Source organism: Brachionichthys hirsutus, chromosome 21 (assembly GCF_040956055.1).
Source record: "Brachionichthys hirsutus isolate HB-005 chromosome 21, CSIRO-AGI_Bhir_v1, whole genome shotgun sequence".
Taxonomy (NCBI): Eukaryota; Metazoa; Chordata; class Actinopteri; order Lophiiformes; family Brachionichthyidae; genus Brachionichthys; species Brachionichthys hirsutus.
The window spans coordinates 1113274-1135809 of NC_090917.1; the positions used below are offsets into that span (position 1 = coordinate 1113274).

Here is a 22536-nt window from a genome sequence, read left to right on the forward strand (position 1 = left end):
TCGGCCCAGCTAAACGTCGAGGTCCGATCCGGTTCAGCTGCACCAGACAAGCCCCCCCCCCCCCCTCCCCCCCCACCCCCGGTCTGCGTTCATTCCTCTGCTAACTGGCTACGAAGCTCGAGATGATCAATTATATCAGCAATTCATAAAAAACATTCAGCTGGCGTTAAAGACTGGAATCTGATGTTCGGGGTGGAGCGTTCCTTTAAGGCCAAAATAAATGGGTTAATGCGCCGCTATGGACGACACACACACACGCGCACACTCACACACACACACACGCACGCACACCTATCCATTCCGCTCCAGGTGACGCTCAAGCAAACCGCCCCAGGCATTAAACCCAATGTCATTCAGACAAAATGGTTCCATACCCTTTTCTTTAATCTCCTCTGTGTAAATTACTACTCACCCCCCCCCCCCCCCCCCACCGGAGAGCGTCCGCCATCATTCTGGGAGCAATGAGCGAGCTAATGAAACCTCTCAGCATTAACAAATAGGACGGCTGAAGAACGTTCTATTTGCAGGTCATTGTTTGATCCATAAAAGAAAAGGAGAAGAAGATGAAGGCGTGGGGGGGGGGGGGGGGGGGGTCTCCTCGTTCCCTATTCAACGCAGCACTCTTGGCAAAAGAGTAAACAATGCAGCTCGGCACCGGCTCGGAGCCTTCGTGGAGCCATCGCCATGGCAACCCCCATTTTCTAGTCACGTCTTTAATGAAAAGGTAATGAGAGAAACGTAACGGTCCCAACTTCATTACCGGAGCGAGATTCGGCAGTAAAAAGTCAATCGGAGCGTCTGCCGCGTTCAGCAGTCAGAGGGGCAGGACGCCGGGAGACGCCGGGAGACGCACGGCGTCCACGGATCAACTTTTTAACGCCGCTCTCACCTGAGCGCGTCCGTTTTACACTTTAAACCCGTCCAGTGCGACTTATTTTATTCCTTCTGCACGACGGACGGTTAAAACGGTCTGAAACACCTGGACGCTGCTAACACGCTAATCCACACGCAACAGCGTCGATACCTCCGCAGGGGAGGGCGTGTTTTTAGCGTTGCCGTTTCTTGATTGGCCCGTTGGGGGGGGGATAGCGCAGAAACTTCAGGACGTAGCTCCACGGGGGGGGGGGAGGAGTTTACCTGCCTTTACCTGCTCCAGATTTAAAGTACAGAATCCCGACGACTCCTGTGCTCAACGAGATGATTAACGGTGCAGCCGGCGAACGCAACACTTTAAATGTTACCCCGGATCACCTTCGCGCGGCGGCGTGCGTTCGCTCTCCTCGCAGTCCCATTACGGGCATATTTGTCAAAGAGGATATTTGATACGCGAGCAGCGGGGGAATAATGAGGATCTGGAACGATTCCCAGACAGTCGTCCGTTTGCGTTTTGCACCGGGAGCGATTGGAAGCGACCTTTAGTTGGGGAGGGTCACCCTCCCCCCCGCTCGGCGAGGTAAACCTGCGGCCCGTTGGAATCTCTTGACCTCGCCGACCCCCCCTCATTACCGCGGCAACCTCCTGATCTGGCCGCTGTAATGATGCATGATATTCTAAAGTCAAAGCAGACCCTGGCTGCCTTTCGTAATGCCACATGTAGTCCTCACCTGCCCCCCCCAAGCCCCGCCCCCCAAGCCCTCGGACATGTTCCATGCATAATTAGGTGGAGTACACGGAGAAGAACGCAGACGTTTCTTATTTTCCTCCTCCTAAACAAGACGAGGATTTTAAATGAGCACAGCACTAACGGTGGGTCACTGAAGCGGGCCCCATCGGGGCCGGACTCCAAAGGGGGGGGGGGGGGGTCCCAGATTAGAGTTATTCTAATTCTGCTGCAATATTGGCATGATCGTGTCGAGCAACCGGCCTCCTCCCGTTTGCAAAAGCAGCGTCCAAACCATGTCTGTCCGAGGAGGAGGAGGAGGAGGAGGAGCAGACGGCTCCCTCCGCGGTCGCTCCTCATTGTCCTCCCAGACAGGAGGATCATTACCGGCTGGACTCGCACGCCGGCAGCACCGGCCCTCATTGCTATGCAGCGGCCGACAGTTTAACAAAGAGAAATGTGTCCAGCATTTGTTTATCTGGAGGAGCAGCGGGCCGAGGTGGGCGGACACCCCGGGGTGAGGAAGCAGCCCCCTCTGGCGCCACCGCCGCCTTCAGAGCCGCCGGTCGCTCTGGATTGAGGTTCAGATTTATCCAACATCTAAAACTTGACGAAAACACTTCGGGGGACATTCTTAAACTCTTTGACATCCTGGATCTGATGCTTCAGTGCAAAAACCTGGAAAGGAAAAATAAGGGGCATCCTCCTGAGGAGGGGGCGTGGCAGCTAGGAGTTATTAAAACCCCTCCCCACAAGCTGCGTTGCAGGAAGAGGGCGGGGCATCTGGCTCGTCCTTGACCTTCCTGTGAACCGAATACATCAGGGGTCTGTTGCTGAGGAGATTAAAATCATGCAACAGTGGGAGGCGGGAAGAACAAAAAAAAGGGGGGAGGGGTCTAAATCCATTCAACACCATTCTAGCAGGGTCTGACGGTTTGTCTGCCCCCCCGGGGGCGGTTTCATCTCGCCGTCCACCGACGATGGTCAGACCAGCGATGTGCGCTGCGTGTCCGAGGCGTCACCGGAACTCCTCCGAGTGCTGCGCCTTCGTCTTCCTGCAGACAGCAGGTGCATGGTGGGGGGGGGGGGGGGGGGGCGATGCACCTGGTCCTTCTGTCGCAGCAGTCTGGGGTCTCTCTCGCTATGATTAGCTTTGTCTCTCCAACAGAGAGGAACGAGGCCTACGACTTCATCAGGGCAGCGAGCGGCGTCCCTTCCTGCGCTTTAGCGGGATGGGGGGGGGGGGCGGCTGGTCTGGGATGGGGGGGGGGCGGCTGGTCCGGGATGGAGGCTTGTCCGTGCTCGTCGGCTTTATTCGGGATCGCTTCGTCTGCCAGCCTTTGAATAATTGAAGGAATCATCAGGCGAGGGATCCGAAGCCCCCCAGAAATGTGTCACGCCCCGGAGCGAAGCGCGACCCAACAACCATCCTCCTCCGTACGAAGACGCCAAGTTAGAACGGAGGCCGATGACGCCACGAATGGAAAGCTTTGACTGGCAGAATATCAGCAGCTCCTAACAGCAGGGGGGGGGGGGGGGGGCATGCATGTCAGACAGATTCGGGACTCGCTCCAAACGCCGCGCGTCATCATCCGCATCAGAGCGGCTGTTTTTGGAGGAGCTCGATTTCGCCGTGCCGTTTGGCGAGCGTCCCTCGCACGGAGAATGCGACTGACGCAACATTAAGCTCCCGACAAAGAGGTCGGCACGACGACGACGACCCCCCCCCCCGCGCCGTCTCAGGACGGCGAGGTGGCAACGTCGCTCCGCATTTCTCACCGCTCCTTCAACGAGCTGTTCCGCTTTCCCAAAATGCCCCTTTAGATCAAACAACACCACTCCGGAGGGGAGCTGAAACGGCGGCGTTTGAATCCGTGACGTGCACGGAGGGGGGGGGGGTTCTCATTTTCCAAAGGGAGTCACGGCGAGAAGTTTTTAAATTTGCCATAACAAAGTGTGACGAGCCCGAAATCCTGCTCCCGGCAAAATTCCCGCCGATTCAACATTCCCAAATGTAAGGCGTGAGCATGAGGAGCTTCCCGCCCTTTTCCCCAACGCGTTCCTGGAGCGCAGGTTAGACGCACGCCGCATCCTCCCGAGGTGAGAAGCATGTAGATCCCGTGTGGCCTCGACCCCCCCCCCCCCTCTTTGACCCACAGCTGCCACACACCCGAACGTCGCCTTGGCTTTGTCTCCATGACTCCTCATCCAGAGGTCAAAGTTCAAGGTGCGGAGGGAGGGGGCGCTTGTGGGGCAGATCGCTCGCCGCGCCCCTCCCACTGCGGGCTGAGTCTGCCCTCTACCGGCCAGGGGTTGCACTGCAGGAGCCGCGACCCGTTCGGAGGCACAATTTCACGTTTTACGTTCCCACAGTTCCGTTTTAACGCAGCAGTTACCCCGCAGTGGGCGTGGCTTGTTTGAAGAGAGGCTTAAATAAAGCAGGTTGTGTGTCAGCGGAATGACGCACCTGATCAATGACTTATTTATCACCACCAAACTAATCGGGACTTTGATCTCTGATTGGTTAAGGTTAATGTTTTAATCATATAACTCAGTAGGAACACGCATTAGCCTGAGAACGGCCTTTAGTGACGTCAGGAAAAGGTAAAATGCAGGATTCGAACTCCAGCAGAGACCAAGCAGGACATTCTTCATCATTTATAACCACAATGAAGGAAAGAACAAAAACTTACGCGAGGCAGGGATGAGTGAAATGAACCCGAACATCCGAAGCAAACCCGAGGGCTAATGAGGCACAGGTGGAACTACCTGGGCTAATTAGGGGCGGGGTGAAGCAGACAGGATGAGTGACAGGTGAGAAAGAAACCCAGGCCCGCCAGAGGATCTCCATGGCAACAGGACAGACAAACCAGACTCAAACAGACGTGACTGGTTTATTATTTACGAGTAAATATTCATTCTAAATCAGAAAGTTTCCTCTGACGTCACCTCTGACGCCCCGCTCGGGTTGGACGGATGAATTGTTGACTCCTTCTTTCTGATTGGTCAGAAACTTCGGCGGACAAGTCAGATGGAAAAGGGACAGGAAGAGGGGGGGGCTGGGCTGTATTTCAAAATAAAACATGCATAAAAGTGAACCTGACCCAAGCCCCTCCCCTCCGGTCCCGGCACCGAACAAAGGTTAATTAATATGCCAGAATGTTTCATCAAGATCTCAGAGAAATCAAAGAAAACATTAAAAGAAGAATAAAATGCTAACTTTTAGTTTCTCTCCACCTTTTTGTGTTAATTTTGTGTTTAAAAAAAAGAGGAATAAACCAGAGACATGATCGCCGTGACATTTGGTTCGGTTGCTCGCCATCGATTTCTACTTCAGTCCGCAGCGGGGTGTTGAACCTTTTCTCGGGTGCTCAGGGGTTCAGCTGGATGGCGGAGGGATGGACGTTGCAGATGTCGAACCACTGCTGGTCCACCTGCTTGTGCGGCAGCAGGCCGTTCCGAGGCAGGAAGGGGCGGCGCCGGCGATCGCGGCCGCCCACCACCCGCCAGAAGCGGGTGCCCTTCAGAAGGAAGACGGCGTTGTGGGTGTAGGAGACGTAGGCGGCGTCGATGCTGCGCTCCGGGTGGTCCCCGCTCTCCACGGCGGGGAAGGCGTCTCTGAGGGTTTTGGGGAAACCTCTCGCCAAACGGCCGGCGTCCGGGTTAAAGGCGTAAACCTGTGGGAAGGAGAGAACCGCTTTACTTCCTCGCCAGACGTTGACCGTTGGGGCGAGGGGCGGGGCGGGGCGGGGGGGCATTCTCACCAGGTTGTTTCTGAAGAAGTAGATGTGGAAGTCCCGCCTGTCGTAAAACGCCGTGTCGATCGGACCGAACACCCCCGGGAATCCCTCGGAGATCAATCTGGGATAGCGGCGTCCTTCGGGGTCCTGCCTGAAGGCGTGGTCGTTCTCGCCGTCGTACCTCCAGAACTGAGTGCCTGAGCACAAAGACCCGCATCGCTTAATGGGATATTTAACGCCGCCGGCATACGGGAAGTAACCTGGGACAAGCGTGTGACCCCCCCCCCCCCCACCCTTAAAGAAGTAAACCGCATTCCTCCTCCTGGACCAGACGTGGACGTACGCGTCCACTCCGTCCGCAGGAAGTCCACGCCAGCCGATCTGCAGAGCGACCGGATCCCCGAAGCGAGTTCGGTTGTTCCTGTTCTCGTACAGCCAGTACCAGCCGTCCCTCACGAAGTAGGTGTTGAAGCGGACGACGGCGGCGCCGCGGGGCGTCGTCTCCTTCCTGATCCAGTCGAAGATGGTGTTGAATCGCCCTCTGCACCCCCCTGGGTTCAAACGCAGGCGCGTCAGAGGGGATGAAACCCGATCCAGCCGTTGCCGCGGCGCTGCCGTTACCGTAGAGATGCTGTATGGCCTTCCTGTCCATCCAGTCCACCTCAAAGCCCGCCCCCTGGGGCAGGTAGCTGGGCTGCATGATGGACCCGGCTCTGTAGGCGTGGGGGAGACCCAGAACGTGACCGATCTCGTGAACCGCCACCTATAAAGGATCGGATGAGCCGATGAGTCGGAGGAATGTCCCCGCCCCCCCCCCCCCTCCCAGCTGCAGCTCGCTCACCCTGAGGAGGCTGATGCCGCCGCCGCCGCCGCCGTTGGGCCCGGTGAAGTGTTCGTCGTCATCGAAGTGGACGTCCCCCAGGAACCAGGCGTGAGCGAATTCCTGCCCGGTGCCGTCGAACCTCTGGGTGCAGCCCAGGTGTCTTCCTGTGAGGAGCAGCGGAACGTCTCATTCGTTCCAGAGCTTCCACCCGCGTTCGCTTTTAACCCTACCCGTGCCGAAGCCCAGCCTGACGTCCACCTCCCCCAGAGGGGAGCGCGTGTCCTCCACGAAGTCCAGCGGGGACACCTCGCTCCACATCCTGAAGGCCAGCCTGAAGACGTACCTCTGGTCCTCGATGGACAGCTGGCCGCTGTAGCCTTCGCCGATCAGCCGCCACGTCAGCAGCCTCTTGGAGAAGGCCGCGTAACCCGATCCGCCCAGATCCCTCCTGCGCCTGTGATTGGACGGCGGCTTCCTGCGTGGCGCCGCTTCGCTCTGATGGACGTCCGTGCTGATGTTGCCCTGCCGACTCTCTGCGACGATGTCATGTGAGCTATTTGAGGAGGCGGGGCTTGAAATGCGATCAAATGGGTCTTCCGTGTCGTTGGAGCGGAATGCGTCTTGGTCGAAGTCGTTCAGGGCAGAAGCGTTACTCGTGATGCCGCTAATGTCCGTCTCATTTAAGGCGTCAGGTTCTACGAGCGAGTCCGGGTCCAGCTCCGAGTCCGGGACGCCGCACCTGGGTTTGTTCATCGCCTCCTTGGTGGCGTCATCAAACACACCCGTGACGGGCAGACCCGACACCTTCTGGAACTCTTCAAGCGCTGAAACGAAGGCCCGGTTCGGGGCCGGACCGTCCCCATCGTCCCGAGAAGGATCCCCGGATTGGCTCGCCGGGATGCCCTCCTGAAGGTCGTCCAGGAAGTCCTCGTTGAAGAACGTCTCCGGGTCTTCATGCTGGACCCCCTCCCAGCCCACCGGGTCGATGAACCCATATCTGGAGAGAAACAGCTACAAAGAGGCGGGGTTTGTATTTTACAGTTAAAATCCAGCAACAGGAAAAAGTCCCTTTTTTCTTACCTCTGCTCCCGATTGGTCGGTTATGAGCTCGGCTCGGTGGGCGTTGGTCTCCACGTCTGAGTGATCCCGTTTGTGGAAAAGTTTCTCCGCATCGGTTGAGCCGATGCTCGTCCCCAAAAGCGACAGTATCAGCTGGACGAGAGGCAGCATCGCGGCGTCGCTGCGCTCCTGTGACCTTGAGCGGCGGCCGGGAGCGTTTTATAAAGCAGAGCGCCCCCTGCCCCCTTTCCCCCCCCGGCCGGAGGCGCGTCCCTCACCTCCGTGTGGAAAGCAAACTGTCTGGAAGAGCTGGAAGGACGTGTGACGCGCGCTTCGGCGGTTTTAAGTGGCCTGTTGTTAAAACCTTCACTTTCATGTGGACAATAACGGTTTGGGGACGCCCAAGAGGAACCGGGGACACACGCCCGGTCCAGGTTCGTGTTTGGGGAGAACGCCCGAGAGGAACCGGGGACACAAGCCCGGTCCAGGTTTGTGTTTGGGGACACGCGTGAGGAACCGGACACACACGCCCGGTCCAGGTTTGTGTTTGGGGACACCCGAGAGGAACCGGGGACACACGCCCGGTCCAGGTTTGTGTTTGGGGACGCCCGAGAGGAACCGGGGACAAACGCCCGGTCCAGGTTCGTGTTTGGGGACACGCGTGAGGAACCGGACACACACGCCACACGCCCGGTCCAGGTTTGTGTTTGGGGACGCCCGAGAGGAACCGGGGACAAACGCCCGGTCCAGGTTCGTGTTTGGGGACACGCGTGAGGAACCGGACACACACGCCACACGCCCGGTCCAGGTTTGTGTTTGGGGACGCCCGAGAGGAACCGGGGACACACACGCCCGGTCCAGGTTTATTTCAACAACCTTTAAATAAATAGATTTTTCATCGTCTTACATTTTAGAGGCTTTTCCGACACACAAATCTCGCACTCAGCTGAAATGACATCACGTGTAAATAACAGGTGGCGGGCGGCTTTTCGGGGCCTGTGATTGGCTACTGCAGAGCTCCGGCGAGCGCCGCCGCCAGATGTTTCGCCGTCGGTTTCTCTGCGACGCAGCCGACGCTCAAGCCTTCCGCCGCCATGGCGTCCCGCGTCGTCGGCCCGATGGCTGCGAACTGAAAGGCGGAGTCAAATCGCCGGCCGGAGGGACGTTCCGGTTTAACGTCTGTTACCGAGGACGACGCACCTTCATCCGGGCCAGGCGGTCGCCGGAGAGCCTCCGCACGGCTTCCAGGCAAAACTTGACTCCGGATGGACTGAAGAACGCCACGGCGGCCGGAGCGCCCTGCCAACCAACGCACACAAAGAACGCTCGAAGGGGGGGCCTCTCGGGTTCGGTGCCGCGGCCCAATCCGGGCGGGGCGGGGCGTCTCTCACCTGCTCGCCGTAGTAGTTTGACAGATTCCTCTCCAGATCGGGATGCTCGGCGGTTTGATAGACGGTCAGAGTCTCCAGAGGGACGCCTGGGAAGACAGACGCAGGTCCCCAAAGCGATTAGAGATATGACTCAGTGGGGGGGGGACGGGGGACGGGGGGGGACGTCCGTCTCCTCGGGTCTTAATCCGGAGGTTCTCACCGTTGTCCTTCAGCGCTGTGGGCAGGACTTCCCTTTTGATTGATCCGCAGGGGAAGAGAAGCGGCGGGACATTTCTGTCCTCTCCTTCGGGGGGGGGAGTTAAGTACAAGGTCACGGGTCGTCAGGACAATCACGCGAGTTCTATTCATGACCAGAGAAATCGTACTTTCTATGATGACGCGCGACAGGAGCTCCGCCGTCCCCGAGTCCTCGCCTGAAGGCGTCAGACCCAGCTTTTCCACTGAGAAACAAAAGACAAACGCCGGACAATGACGATACAACCAAATCCTCCCGAAGCGGTCTGAAGTCGTTCGGGCAGCAGAAAGCAAACGGGTCATAAAGGGAGTGGCGACAAAGCGATCGCTGGAGGACGGAGGTCAACCTGCTGCACCTGCTCCGTCTCTGCGTGGCGACGAGCCGCCGCCTGTGTCTCGTCTATTTGCAAACGGCTGCGAGTCGTCCCGTCGCTTCGCACGCTTCTGTCGGCCCCCCCCGCCGCCGGGAGGAAGCAGCGACGCGACACGACGCGAAGAAAGGGAGGCCGCTCACCTAATGCGGCCGTTGCCTTGCCGACCACGTAGACGGGCTTGGCGTTCCACCGGTCTTTCACGGAGCCGTTCCATTCTGAATGAACGACATGGAGACGAGGACATTCGGGGGGTTAGCTCTGCAGAAACGCACGGCGCCGACAGACGCTCGACAGGGACCGCGCTCGCCTTCGCGTCTTTCCTCCGCTTCCGTGCACGTCCTCGCGGCCTCCGCCGCCCTCGGACTGGTGAAGATAAGGCCGCCGTGTTTCTCCGGTTGGAAGAGCTGAGACGGGAAAACAATTTTTTTAAAAAGTATAATAATGCACGAAGCAATAGACACAAAAATAAGAGCAAACCTTATCGGCCAAGGTGTTTAGTGAGACGAACTTAAAGGACAGGACGGGGATCAAGGTGGCTTTATGACCACGCGACGCCAGCTCCTGCAGTAAAGTGTCAAACACAGCCTTGTGGGAAACATGCAAAGCATAAACAGAGTTAATGGTCGTTAGAAATAAAGTGCATCCACCTTAACGTAAGGATCAGGCCCAGATCCGTCCTCTCTGGGCTCTTTGAGAAGCAGGACGTGCATCTTGATTAATAAAACACCTAAAGAAGAATCTGAATAGAGGAGTAAATACTGCAGCCAGCCAGGAGGAAGGAGGGAGTGAAGGCACAAGCCCAGCTACGCCCTCAAACCGCCATGCGAGTCATCCTGATAACGACGCCGTCGAGTCGTGACGGAAACTCGGTTCACGTCTTGTTGTCTGTTATTGTTTACACCGGATGTCACTTTGGCTTCATGTGACTCGCCCCGTAACGCCGAGTGACGGACAGGACAACGAAGTACTTTGTAGTGATAGTACGATGATAAATACCGTTTAAGATAGTCAAACAAGTCAACGTTTACACAAAATTCGTGTACCTTTCAATTGTTACTTCCGCTGACGACATGACGACTTCAGCCACGGTCAAGAACGGGGCAAATAGTATTACGCATTTGATTAAACTCACAAAATATATGTCATATTCCGGGGGGGGGGATACTGCATTATTGTGTAAAATATGTTTAAAATTACTTGATTTAATCGTTGAATCAACTCACAACATTTACGCCGTAGTCGAAACAGTTTAAAATAACCTCCCACCCCTTTTTCTAAAATGGTATATTCCATTCCAAGTTCAAGCCACCGGCGAACATTTCGGCTCCTCTCGGTTGATAAACACGTAGATTTGGAGCCAAAATGGCGTCGACAGAGTTCGAGCTTCCTCTGCCGCTGTGCGACTTGAAACGTACGCCCCACCCACTTTGTCGACACGTGCGCTTCCTGTTTACGAGCATGGCTTCTTCGGCGAAGAGGAGAGCGGTCGATTTGGGCGAAACTCCCGAAGAAAACGAGCACAGCTCCGACGAGCATCCGGAGGACGACGATGATTCCGGGGAGGAGAACAGCGAGGCGTCAGACGAGGACATCAATGAGGTGAAGCGGGTCCAAGCGGGGCCTTACTAGCGTGCTAGTTAGCATGCCGGCTAAGCTGTCGGTCTATTGCAGCAGATTTCACCCCTGCATGGGACACAAGCCATTAACATCAAGTTACTCATTTTGATAAAAGTACATATTTATCTTTATGTGAATAAATAGCTAATGAAGGTATGTTTATTTAGTTTATTTAGTTTATGACCTCTGCTTTATTGCTCCTCCTCTCAGGAGGTCGACGTGGAGATGGAAGGACACAACATCTCAGCCAACGACTTCAACGGCATCAAGAAGCTCCTGCAGCAGGTGTGTGTGTGCGCGTGCGTGCGTGCGTGTGTGCGTGCGCGCGCGTGTGTAATGTGGCCTCACATCTGCCCGTGTTTGGCTGCAGCTCTTCCTGAAGGCTCACGTAAACACAGCCGAGATGACCGACATCATCGTTCAGCAGAAACACGTCGGGACCGTGGTGAAGGTGCGTCGTGGCGTTTGAACGGCGACTCCTGCAGTTTCCCGTTTCCAACGTGCGCGTTCCTGACTCGTCGTTTCGCTTTCCAGCAAGCGGACGTGCCAGAAGACAGCGACGAAGACGACCCGGACGAAGTGTTCGGATTCATCACGATGCTCAACCTCACCGAGAGAAAGGTGCGCCGGCCGGCGCCGACGCCGCACGCCGACGGCGGCGTGGGAGCTAACCGCGTGTGTGCGTGTTGCTTTTGCAGGGCGTGCAATGCGTGGAGGAGGTGAAGGGGATGATCCTGGATCACTGCGAGAAGAACTCCGCCCCCAGCGTGACGGCGCAGCTGCAGGAGATCCTCTGCGACGCCAGCAAGCCCGTGGGGCTGCTGCTGAGCGAGCGCTTCGTGAACGTGCCGCCGCAGATCGCGCTCCCGCTCTACAAACACCTACTGTGAGTTTCCCACGCGATGCTTCCCGGAGTTTTCCCCGAGAATTTGTCTGTTGAAGAATGAAACGTTTGGAATCGGCGCGTTCGGGAAATGAAGCTGAACGGAATTCTGTCCTCCAGGGAGGAAATGGTCGACGCCCAGAAGACGAATAAGCCCAGCGGAAAATGCCACTACTGTCTGATGATCAGCAAAACCTGCAAAGAGGCGGGCAAGAAGGTTCCGGCCAGGGGCGGCGCTCCGGAGGAGGAATACACGTTCATCAACGCGGAGGAGGAATTCTTCTACGAGGTGAATCCATGCCGACCGAATGGACTTCGTGTTTTACGGCTGCCGTTTAACCGCCGTCCTTTGATCTCTACCCCGCAGCAAGCCGTCGTCAAGTTCCACTACTCGGTCCAGGGAGAGGCCGACTCGTGTTTGGGCGGCCGGTGGTCGTACGACGACGTTCCCATGAAACCCTTCAGGACGGTGATGCTGATCCCGGCGGACAGGATGCCCGTCATTATGGACAAACTCAAGGAGCACCTGACTCTGTGATCCGCCCATTAAACTCGCACTGTGTTGTAAAAAACTAAAGAAAAACACGTCCAAGTTTTATAGTAAAGTTTTGACAAACTCAGCAGGAATCTTTAATCGGGGGGGGTGAACAGGAACGAGCGTGAAGTCAAGTTTAGGTCCATTTACGGACCGATCGGTCGGCAGAAAGCCAGTTGCCATGGGAACCGGTGGGCGTTGATGTGGCCCCTCAGCGGTCCGGTTTCGGGTTGGAGCCCGTTCCTCTGTTCCGTTGGCCGGTAAACGCGTACGTCGAGGTTTTTGTACACAACATGCGAAACATCACTGAATTGCACATCTGTCGTCCGTCTGCGGCCCGGCTGCGCAGCCGGCATCCACTTCCTGCTTCCCGGACCCGTCCGGGTCCAGCATGCCTTGCAGGATTTCTTTGCTTTCGCTGGGGGGCAGGTTGTAAAAGAAGTAGAGCGGTGCCATTTGAATAAACCTGAAAGGGACAGAACAGAATTTAGACGCCGAAAACCAAAAACGACGGTTTCATTTCCACTTCCTGCCGCTAGTTTGACTTGAATCTATGCATCTTAAGTTTATATTCCGTGACGCGTTCTGAACGACGATCCCATCGCAGACATCCCATAATGAGCCGACTTACACTTGAGGCGAGATTTCCGAGACCGTTCTCACGCAGTTGTTCTCCGACAGCGTGTAGTCGTGGAAAACGACCCACTCCGGCAGCCCCAGCTTGTGCGGCTGCGCGCCGTAGCCGGACTGCGCGTGCACGTGGGCCACGTGCTTGTGCATCAGGATGAAGTAGTTCCCCGATCCGTCCACATCCCGGGCGATCTGGCGGGGAAAGTAGAGGCTTCAGCCACGGATCGGGGATCCCCGGCGGCGGCGCCGAGGCTCCGCCTACCTGCATGAAGAACCCGGCCAGCAGGGCCCGTTTGATGTTGCGGCTGTTGGACCTCGTTCCGAAGGAGGGTTCCGAGACGGGAAGCTCGATCCTGGTCAGAGTGTCGGCCAGCTCGGACCGGATGGCCTCGGCCGTCCTCAGCGCCGAGTGATCCAGGAAGTAGTCCCTGCACCAGTTCGCAGCGCTGAAGCCTGAAACGCGGACAGAGGCGGAGTTTGGGGTCGGCGCCCGGGCCGCGTGGAAACGAAGCAGAACTCGACTCACGCGGTTCTCTCTGGGTTTGCGTGAAGGCGTTGTAGACGTTGACGAGGGTGAAGTGGTCGCCCTCGGGGTGCCGGAACTTCCTGTGACACTGGGCAGCATCGTGGGCGGAGCCAGCAGGTGGTTCCAGGAAGCAGCTCGGCGCTACAAGATGGGAGGGGGAGGGGGGGCGAGGTCAGCGTCACTCATCAAGACCCATCTGGACAATCGTCTCGTACGTACCGGACGACATCGCCGCGATCGTCAGCATTTCGCTCACGCAGTCGAACTCGCAGGAAGCCAGCAGCGCCTTCGCCATCTGAGGCGCCAGAGGGATTTCAGACATGATGACGCCGATCTCCGACAGGTTGCCGTCGTCGTCCAAGGCGGCGAGGTAGTCCAGCTCCTCCAGCGCCTGCATGAGGCCCTCGGGATCTGCAGCGCGGCAGGAAGTAGAAGGAAGCTGAAACAGGAAGCTGAAACAGGAAGAAAAACCTCAAACTGATCCGCTCGCTTCCGGGTCAACCTCAGATTCGTGCTTATCTTGGGTTTATTGCCCCTGAAGCTTCAAATTGCCCAGAAACCGCCACGCTAACCGGGTATCTGGAGCAGCTCCAGGCTGAGCGGCCTCCGCTCGCCGCCATTGTTCTGGTCGTCGGGTCGCGTCGTCGCTAACGAGCCCGTTCTGTTCATGTTTGGGTGGGTCAGAGTCCGGACAATAGTTAGTAGCAGGGTCCTGTCAACTCGGCTAAATCACGGCTGGCTGGGCCCAAACAGCCCCCCCCCCCCCATACCCCCCTCTCCCTGGCTGGGCTTCAGAGACCGGGGGGAGAGATCCCAACTGTGGGAACCGCTAACCCCCCCAAACCTGGTCTGTCGATGAAATCACACTGTCCGAGCCCGGCGATCTCCATCCGCCTCAGGAAGAGGACCGTCGAGGTCAGGTCGGATTCCAGGATCTTCGGGGGGGTCTCGGCGGGAAGCTGGCTTCCTTCCGGGTACACGCAGAAACATTTCCCTGGGAGAGAAACGCACCTCTTCACAAACTCCAGTTCTGAAAGACGACCCAATGTCGAACCGTTAAACCGGTCCAATCCCGATCCAGAAGACCCAAGTACCCGACGGTCCCGGGCAGACGCCTCCGTAGGTCCGCCTGACTCTGGCTGATGGGTCGCAGCACCTCAGAATGAGCTCTTATCCTCGGCCGGTACACCTAGAGAACCAGAACCGGAACCAGAATCAGCCTCGTGCGTCGTTTCGGGGAGACTTTTGGGGTTTTCTTTGGAAGGAACGGACCTTCTTCTTCTGGACTCCTGTGTCAACGACAAAGCGGACGGACTCGGCAGGAAACCACATATCCTCCCCCTTTTGGGTCGACAGGAAAACCCTCCTGGACCTGTCGGCGCCCGGGAGCGGCCCCCTGGCGCCGGGACACAGGCCCACGGGCACCATCTGGCCCAGCTCGGCTCCCAGCCTGGTGCTTTCTCTCCGGAGGATGCTGTGGGCACGGAGCACCTCCTGCAGAAGACATTGGTTAAACCCGTCTGAGCAAACGGTCCGATAGAACCCGCTCGGAACCGGAACACATTCCTACCTCGTCCGAGGCGAGAAACACGACGACGTCTCCGTCCTCTTTGGCTCGGTGGATCTCCAGCACCAACCTCAGCGCCGAGTAGAAGTAGTCCTTGTTGCCGCTGCGGCTGTGGACCACCGAGCAGGAGGCGAGGCCTCCAGGGCGACGACGGGGGCGCCGCCGTAGTGGCTCGTCAGCTTGGCCGCCATGGACGGGACGGCGAGGACCACCGCTCTGAGGCGGGGCCTCCGCAGCAGGACGCCCCCGAGGAGACCCAGCAGGACGTCCGTGCTGACCGTCCGCTCGTGGGCCCGGTCGACGACGACGACGCCGTAGCGCTCCAGAAAAGGGTCCGACGTCATCTCTCTGAGCAGCACGTCATCGGTGCAGAACCTGGGGGGGGGGGCGAACGCCATCCGGGGGGGGTTGATATTAGGGTTTGAGGGTTTGTGGCTGATATTGAAATGTTGGTCCACAGACCTCAGGACGGTGTCGGGGGAGCAGCAGGTCTCCAGGGGGACGGTGTAGCCGACCTCGTGGCCGATGTTGACGTCCATCTCGTCGGCCACGCGCAAGGCCAGAGCCACCGCCCGCCGCTTGGCGGTCTGCGAGCAGACGACCGTGCCGTGTCGGTACCGTGCAGACAGACAGAACTCTGCACACCACTGAGGGATCTGGAACGGGACAATCGGCGACTGTTAATCACGATTTTCTACCGGGGGGGGGGTCGTCGACTTACGACCCGGCGTCTTTTGTCCAAGCCGCCCTGCAAAACAAGCAGAGGCGGGACATCCGGAGGTCTTATCGCTCATAATGCAAAAGTGCGTTGGCAGCACGGGGCGGCCGGCGGGTCGGGGCTTAGCAGCAGGGGGGGGGGTCTCTAACACCCACCCTGTGGGGGGCCTTTGTGGGTCACGTCGGACGCACATACAGCATCTGCTGAGCCGGACAGTCTGAGCGCACAATGGTGCCGGTCAGAGAGGCGTGTAACCATGGAAACGGGGGGGGGGGGGGGGGGGTCAGATTTACATCAAATCAAGAGGAGCGGGCCGCTCAGGTGTTTGCGTTCAGTTTGAAGGGTATGAGTAAAAGGCACAGAAAACTAGGAACACACGCGTTATTACGCACGCGTTATGACGCTTCAACTCCCCGGAGCCGCTCCAGGATCAGATCCCACGACGCGGCCCCTCTGAAGATGGACGCGCCTTTGGTGGAGCAGCCTCACCTGCGTGCTCCTCCCGGTCTCCGCTGCTCCGGACACGATCACCAGCTGGTTGTTCGCCACGGCCGCGTCGAACTGGCGCCGGACCTTCCACACCGACAGAGCCTTCCTCTCCGCCAGCAACCGGTAGTAGCGCGAGGAGAAGGGTAATCCATCGAACCGATTCAACTCCAGGTCATCACCGAAGGCAGACGAGTCTCTCTCGGATGAATTACTGGCCTCCGACATGGCAAACGTGTTGCGCGTTAAGAGCGCGCAAAGGAACTCTAATCACTCCGGAGTGTCATCCAATCAGGTTCGGCGCAGATCGAAGTTCGCCATCGATCCCAAATGTCCACAATTTCGTTTCCTGAACTGCCGAAAGTCTTCAGGCGGGGGGGCGTTTGACGCGCGGCTCCGTGCGCAAAGCGCACCGGTGCGTAATTTGCCCCGCAGCTTGGATCGCACGTGTTTTGATTTCATTCACGAGCGAGCGTCACAATCACCCGTTCATTCACGGGGGTCACGTGTCGCGCCGCGAGGGCGTGGCATCCGGTGTCAAACTAAATACTCACAATTAGCGTCTTTTTTTATTTAAATGATCTCCGGTGATCATTAATGGGGATGAGCAGCTTGGCGGAGGTTTTGGAGTTTGACTCGACTCCGTTTAGTTTAGACTTTAGTTTTTATCGAAGCAGCGGATTTAGAATCGAAGCCCACTTCGAACATTCCGGCCGAGACGCAGCGACGCGTCTGGCGGTTTGCCTGTGCGTAAAAGTTTGTCTTTCAGATCTTTAACTGTAGGAGAGAAAATCCTTCAGCGCAGGACGACTTTTCGGACCCATAATAATGTATTCCAGTAATTTATTTGGACCCCCCCCCGTGGAGAAAGAGACCAACAACAGGTTCAGTGTTTGAAAAAAAACAATTTTACTAACGCTGTTGGGAGTGTTTACGCACGAGGTGACAGTCATGTCACGTGACCGGAGTCCAACACCGGACAAAAGTCCCGTAAACAAGGCGATGCTTGTAAAAGTAGTGCAGTAAAAGTATTCAAAGATAAGAGTATCAAAAGAAAGTCCGGAATCAGACTTGAGCCGCCGGACTGAAAGATCAAAGGAAGAAGCAGCTCGGTGGACGGAGATACCAAAATGAATAAAAACGCTGTTCCAAAGCACAAATCCAGTTTATGCAGGATTTTACATATAAAAAATAAAATAAAAATTATCCTGACAATCAAATTAAAAATGGTAGAAAGAAATAGGAAAGGGCGACCTTTCCCTTGCAAGTCGGTCTGCCCCGCCCCCCCATGACAGGAAAACAGGATTTAGCATCCGCCCCCCACGGAGAAGCCGCTGATGCCGTTCACCCGGGCCTCGGCGGGACCTTTACCGGAGCGGTATTCCCCAAACGCCTCCATCATCCCGGACTTTTTTTTTTTTTAATGAAATTGCAACTCGGTGACGTTTAACACCCTCCCCAGTGTCAGAGCTGGAATGCAACGTTTTCTTCTTCTGTGGTTGTTCTCATCGGAACCATTCGCAGATCGGCTTCCTTCATTTAAAGAAAGAAAAAATTCAAAAAAGTCAAAGTCGCTGCCGCGTGGTAAAAGTGTCTGGCACAGTGCACCTGTGGCAATAAATACACCTATAAATACTTTACATGTACCTGAGCTCAGACTCGTATAGCACCGTTCAGAGACAGGGGGGGGGGGGGGGGAGGGGGGGGCTCCCGATTCAAAAACCAGGAGATCCTTTTTAAGGTTTTCATAGTGCAAATGTCTTTGTCTTTCTCACGACGAAAGTCCCTTTGAAGTCTCAGCCGCTGTATTTGACGTTGGCCACGACGCGAGGCTTCGGTAGAGTCGGCGGCTGCTTGGGACTCGGTCTGAAGACGAAGACGAAGACGAAGATGAAGATGAAAGGGACACGGATGTGTCAGGTTTCAGGAAACACCACATTTAGAATTCGTTAAAAAAAAGGTGCAGCTCACCTTTTGGGGTGGGGGACGGGTCGCACGGGTGTGGGTGGGGGCCCTTGGGTCACGCTGCGGCCCGGCGCCGCTGGGGGGCTCCGCCCCGGACGGGAGCTCCTTGGATCTGCGGGAAGGGGCTTCTTAGGAGGACTGGGTTTCTCCAACTCCTGAGGGGGACAGAGATCAGAACGATGAGGGAGAGTCTCCACCAGGTGGCACTCACGCTCAGACGCTGCTCCTCCTGCTCCCGATGAGAGGAGCTGTCACATGGTTTTAATCCTTCGGAGGCTGAGCGCATGATAAAGGCCTGCTACCTAACCCCCCCCCCCCCCCCCCCCATCTGGTCTCCATCTGGAGAGAAGTCTCCTCAAACATCACACGGACGGAGGACGGCGTCAAACAACCAGACGTCAAACCCGCTCAGCCGTGAAATTCAGTCAGACTCCATATCCTGATGTCGTGTGTTCACCGCAGACCTGCAGCAGCCTGTAACCATGGCGACGCAACGAAGCCCTGTTTATGTTGTAGGGTCGACGCTCGCTCTTCCTCATTTCATGAGCCTGTGGAGAACTGTCAACATGCACGACACACAGGAAGCGTGACAAAGGTGGAAGCCACGCCCCCCCGTGAAGGTGCACTGAATGATAGCTCCCCCCCTCTCCCCCCCCCCCCCCCAGCGGCGCGGGTGGGACACGGATTTCACTCACCATGACCATTGTGCAGGAGTTATGGCGCGGCCCGCCGCCAAACGGCGCCCCCTCGGCGCGACGCGGATGTGAGGCGGGGGCACCGGGGGTCTGGGCTGCACGGGGCCGGGGTGGCTGAGGTGAACCGGAGGGCATTGGGGCAGCCTGCGCAGGCTGTGCGACGGGTAGGGGGCCGGCGGGGGCACAGCCTCCGGCCCCCGGCGAGGAGGCTGCAGACAGATGAAAGACAGAGGAGCCGGTGAGAGGAGAGGAGAAACATTCACCTCCTCCTCCGGACGGGGTCAAAGGTGTGTAAAACAACCCCCCCCCCGCATTCCTGGTCAGGTGAATGTCCAAACGGTTTCATCTTTGACGCAGATTAAGACCCCCCGCCCCCCCGTCAAAAAAATACATAAAAATAGGAAATTAAAGGAACAATTCACCCAAAACTTTATCATCTCACATCAGTTTTGGATCTCCGAGCTTCCGTAGAAGTGGGTCCGTTTGTTTTCTGCTCTTCCTTTCATTTTTAAACGAGTCCCGAGTCTCCCGAACGAAGCTCCAGAGAAGTTCCTCCGGGAGAACTCCCCCTCCGGGCAGCTTGAGGGCGAACCGTTCCGTGAGAACGCCGCGCACACACACACCAGCTCCCGCGCGGCACTTTAACACGGCTCCTGGAAACTGGAAAATGACCTCACGTGCACTGTGCGCTCATCAAACGGCCTCACGCCCTTTCTCTTCTTACAGTCGAGCCGTAATGAAAACCGCGTGCGCCGACCTGAGAGCCCCGATCTCACCACAATAACAGCTTGCCTCGCGTCTCCGGTTAGGTCATTTTTTGATGCGGGGAAATGCGAGCTCTTCCGCCGCCACACAGGAGGAGGAGCTAATCGACACAGAACCAACTGCTGCATGCGTGACGGCAGCACGTTACCACGTTACCTTGAAGATGGTGGCGCTGTGCGGCACCGGCGGCGCCGGGCGAGACGGGGACGCCCCAACCGATGGAGGCTGGTTCGGATTGGCCGGTGCAGCGCTCCCGGATCTGAAAGGACACGCCCTTATATTATAGATTTGGAAATGATCGAATTGCGATGGTTTTACAGAAGAGAAGCACCTCGGCGTCTCCATCGGCTTCTTTTTACTGGTGAAGAGAAGCCCCGCCAGAGTCTTCCTCTTGATGCAGACGATCAGGCCGGCGACCAGGACGGCGAGGAGGGCGACCAGGACGCCCACCGCCAGGGTCCGGCTGTCTGCTCGCAAACACACGGGGAGACAACGGGTGGAACCGGGACGTCCTGAGCGCGTCACGCTTTCCTGCGACGACGAGACGTACCCGCTAATCTGACGGGGCCGCTTTCCACGCTGCCTCCAAAACCGGACTTGTCGCAGAGCGGCGGCGCCCAGTGGGCCTCGCAGTGGCAGTTCTTGTTGTTGTTGCACACCTGCAGCGCATTAAGAGAACAATGAGCAACCGGGACGACCTGCAGCCCTGGAACACGCGACCTCCGTGACCTCTGCGCTCGTCGGGCTGCAGCGCTGCGACTCTTTAACGTGAATTTTTCGAACGGCTGTTTGGGTTCTCAATGAACGTTCTGCTTTTCATAATCCTGCACGCGATTCCTCAGCCATCTCACGCAGACTCAGAACCGGGCTGCGGCGCTGCTGGACTCACCCCTCGGCCGCTGCACCTGGCCGAACACTCGTGCACGCCGAACACGCTGACGTTCTGGCACCGACGGTTCAGACACATCTGAGGCAGACAAAGACATAAAAAAGTGAGCGAGCGGAGCTCAAAGAGCGCGATGCTAACGTTCCACAGCCTTTCATCTTTGAAGGGAACGGCCCAGCCGGTCCCTTCCAGTCCGTTTCATTCTCCGCAGACAAAGTTCTCCGGTTATAAATCCGCATGGCCTGAAATAGAATTACGTGAAGAAAGGGACGCATTTAAGCTGCTTTTTAAACGAACACGATGCGAACTGAAGAGATGAACTTGGCAGCGCAGGACGCCGAGCGCAATGCCAGAGCCCCCCCCCCCCCCCACCTGACAGATGAGGGCTGGGTGGGCGGAGGCTCACGGAGAAGCAAATCAGACTAAATGGACTCGCCGTGTCTTTTGAGTCACAAATGGCTGAATTGATGACTCGCTGAAAGATGCCAAATAGACTGTAAATGTCAAGTAAATGCCCCGCCCGCCCCGCCCCCCCCGCCAAAGAACTTCTCACGATGTCCGAGTCACGGCCCGTCCTTCCGCCTCCTCCCGGGTTCGGGTAAGCAGGACTTAATGGAGTAAATCAGACGCCATTATGTGATTAGCTTGTGCTAAGTCTTATTAGCCTTATACACTGTGAGTCCAATCAAATACAGGCGTGAACTAAGCAGTACTGCGCGTGCGTATTTTAATACTCCAACTGTGGCGTGCTGCAGCCTCGGCGCTCACCGTTCCGTCTCCACACATGGTCCCGGTCAGAACGAGGCCGGGATCGGGCATGTCGTCGCCCAAGTAGACGTGAGTGCCGCGACACAGTATCCTCCCGCCTTCTTGCAAGGGGATGTTTGTTTCTATGGAAACAGCATTGGTACCAATTACCGGCCGGTTAGCTCCTCCTTGACACTGGATTTTGCCGCATTTAGCATCCCTGTAAGCAGAGCGGAAAAAGGGCAGAAAACAAGTCGAATTGAATAACGCATCGCCATTTTATTTCCCCCAAAATGTTTGCAGGTGCAATTATTTGTTTTTATTTCTCACTTTTTGGTGTCCAATTTAGGAGAATTGTAGGACAAGCAGATTCTACACAATATGTGAGATTTTAGGACCTGCTGAATGTGATCAAGGGGAAAGTCACCCTTAAAAGGCTGCACCAGTCTACCATGTCCATCGTTAATAAATCCAATGACTTGTGACACTAGAAAACTACGATGAATATCCATCCACATATTTGAATATCTGCATTTGAAATAGTAATAATTAGCATTAAATTCTCACAGCCAGTTTGGTATTTGCATGCAGTGCGTAATGTCTGCCACCAGGGGTCTCACTACTAAACATACAGTTTGAAGACATCTTGGAAGAGTGTTTATGTCCACGTTCTGTGGAACCGGCAGCTCTCACCTCGCTTCGCATTTGGCGAAGGAGCCTTTGGCGTCCTTGCCACAGTTGCCGTAGGGGTCTCCTGCCGAGTTGACCCTTTGGAAAGCAGATTCCTGGCGCCGGCTTTGCCCCTACGAAGCCGCAACAGAAAAGGGCACTCACAAACCGGCGACTGGACGAATGCTGCCCGGTAACGGCGCGGGGGGGGGGGGGGGGGTCCGAGCTCACCCTGACCCCACAGCGTGATGCACTGCTGCTCGTGGGTCTGACAGATGCCGTTGTAACAGTAGCCGTCCACGTTGTGGCAGGCGTGGCCGTCGTGCAGGTAGACGTTGGAGGGGCAGTGCGGGCCGCTTCCGGTGCAGAACTCGGGGAGGTCGCAGGAGTTGCCGGATTCACGGCACGGCGTGCCGGCCGGCTTCAGCTGCGGCGGCGAAGCAACAGCCAGTAAGACCCGGGCGAACAAGCTCACGGAAAGGGTTCGGCGTTTACCGGCTGGTCGATCGATGTACCGACCTGGCAGTCCAGGCAGCACTGACCGTGGGCACAAACGGCGTCCCCCTTCAGGGTGCAGGTGGTCGCGTTGCAACAGGGGTTCATGCACTCCTTCAGGGGGAAGGAAA

General features: G+C 56.9%; 4 protein-coding genes across 4 annotated transcripts in view; 1 reads left to right on the plus strand and 3 right to left on the minus strand.

Moving 5' to 3' along the window:
- Window positions 1–4480: 4480 nt before the first annotated feature.
- On the minus strand, window positions 4481–9931 carry LOC137910373 (matrix metallopeptidase-21-like). Its single transcript, XM_068754811.1, is given in 15 exon segments — window positions 4481–5277; window positions 5365–5537; window positions 5634–5891; window positions 5962–6103; window positions 6182–6327; window positions 6394–7174; window positions 7244–7418; window positions 8233–8407; window positions 8410–8521; window positions 8614–8699; window positions 8813–8896; window positions 8979–9053; window positions 9362–9436; window positions 9529–9625; window positions 9869–9931. Coding segments are annotated over 15 exon segments (2748 nt in total). The 3' UTR covers window positions 4481–4971.
- Window positions 9932–10672: 741 nt separating this feature from the next.
- bccip (BRCA2 and CDKN1A interacting protein) lies at window positions 10673–12341 on the plus strand. The gene is made up of 7 exons (XM_068754492.1): window positions 10673–10820; window positions 11049–11123; window positions 11209–11289; window positions 11373–11459; window positions 11537–11724; window positions 11842–12010; window positions 12089–12341. The coding sequence occupies exons 1-7, from the start codon at window positions 10680–10682 to the stop codon at window positions 12257–12259; spliced, it is 912 nt and encodes a 303-aa protein (XP_068610593.1). The 5' UTR covers window positions 10673–10679; the 3' UTR covers window positions 12260–12341.
- A 218-nt stretch (window positions 12342–12559) lies between these two features.
- On the minus strand, window positions 12560–16411 carry dhx32a (DEAH (Asp-Glu-Ala-His) box polypeptide 32a). The gene is given in 12 exon segments (XM_068754812.1): window positions 12560–12722; window positions 12888–13078; window positions 13149–13339; window positions 13413–13553; window positions 13632–13823; window positions 14257–14406; window positions 14499–14601; window positions 14685–14906; window positions 14983–15101; window positions 15104–15354; window positions 15442–15635; window positions 16187–16411. Coding segments are annotated over 12 exon segments (2142 nt in total).
- A 1568-nt stretch (window positions 16412–17979) lies between these two features.
- The window catches only part of LOC137910376 (disintegrin and metalloproteinase domain-containing protein 12-like), a 6519-nt gene continuing 1962 nt past the window's right edge, over window positions 17980–22536 (minus strand). Inside the window, 13 exon segments of the mRNA XM_068754813.1 lie at window positions 17980–18049; window positions 18155–18303; window positions 18844–18890; window positions 18893–19052; window positions 19765–19867; window positions 19940–20075; window positions 20159–20267; window positions 20498–20575; window positions 21263–21461; window positions 21935–22017; window positions 22019–22044; window positions 22142–22337; window positions 22430–22519. Of these exon segments, the coding sequence (XP_068610914.1) occupies window positions 17980–18049; window positions 18155–18303; window positions 18844–18890; window positions 18893–19052; window positions 19765–19867; window positions 19940–20075; window positions 20159–20267; window positions 20498–20575; window positions 21263–21461; window positions 21935–22017; window positions 22019–22044; window positions 22142–22337; window positions 22430–22519 (1446 nt within the window).

Excerpts from the sequence above, each read along its gene's own strand:
- bccip (XM_068754492.1), top strand. The coding sequence starts at position 10,680 with ATGGCTTCTTCGGCGAAGAGGAGAGCGGTCGATTTGGGCGAAACTCCC. Across the intron at positions 11,124-11,208 it reads TCAAGAAGCTCCTGCAGCAG|CTCTTCCTGAAGGCTCACGT; the intron begins GTGTGTGTGTGC and ends GTTTGGCTGCAG. Across the intron at positions 12,011-12,088 it reads AGGAGGAATTCTTCTACGAG|CAAGCCGTCGTCAAGTTCCA; the intron begins GTGAATCCATGC and ends TCTACCCCGCAG.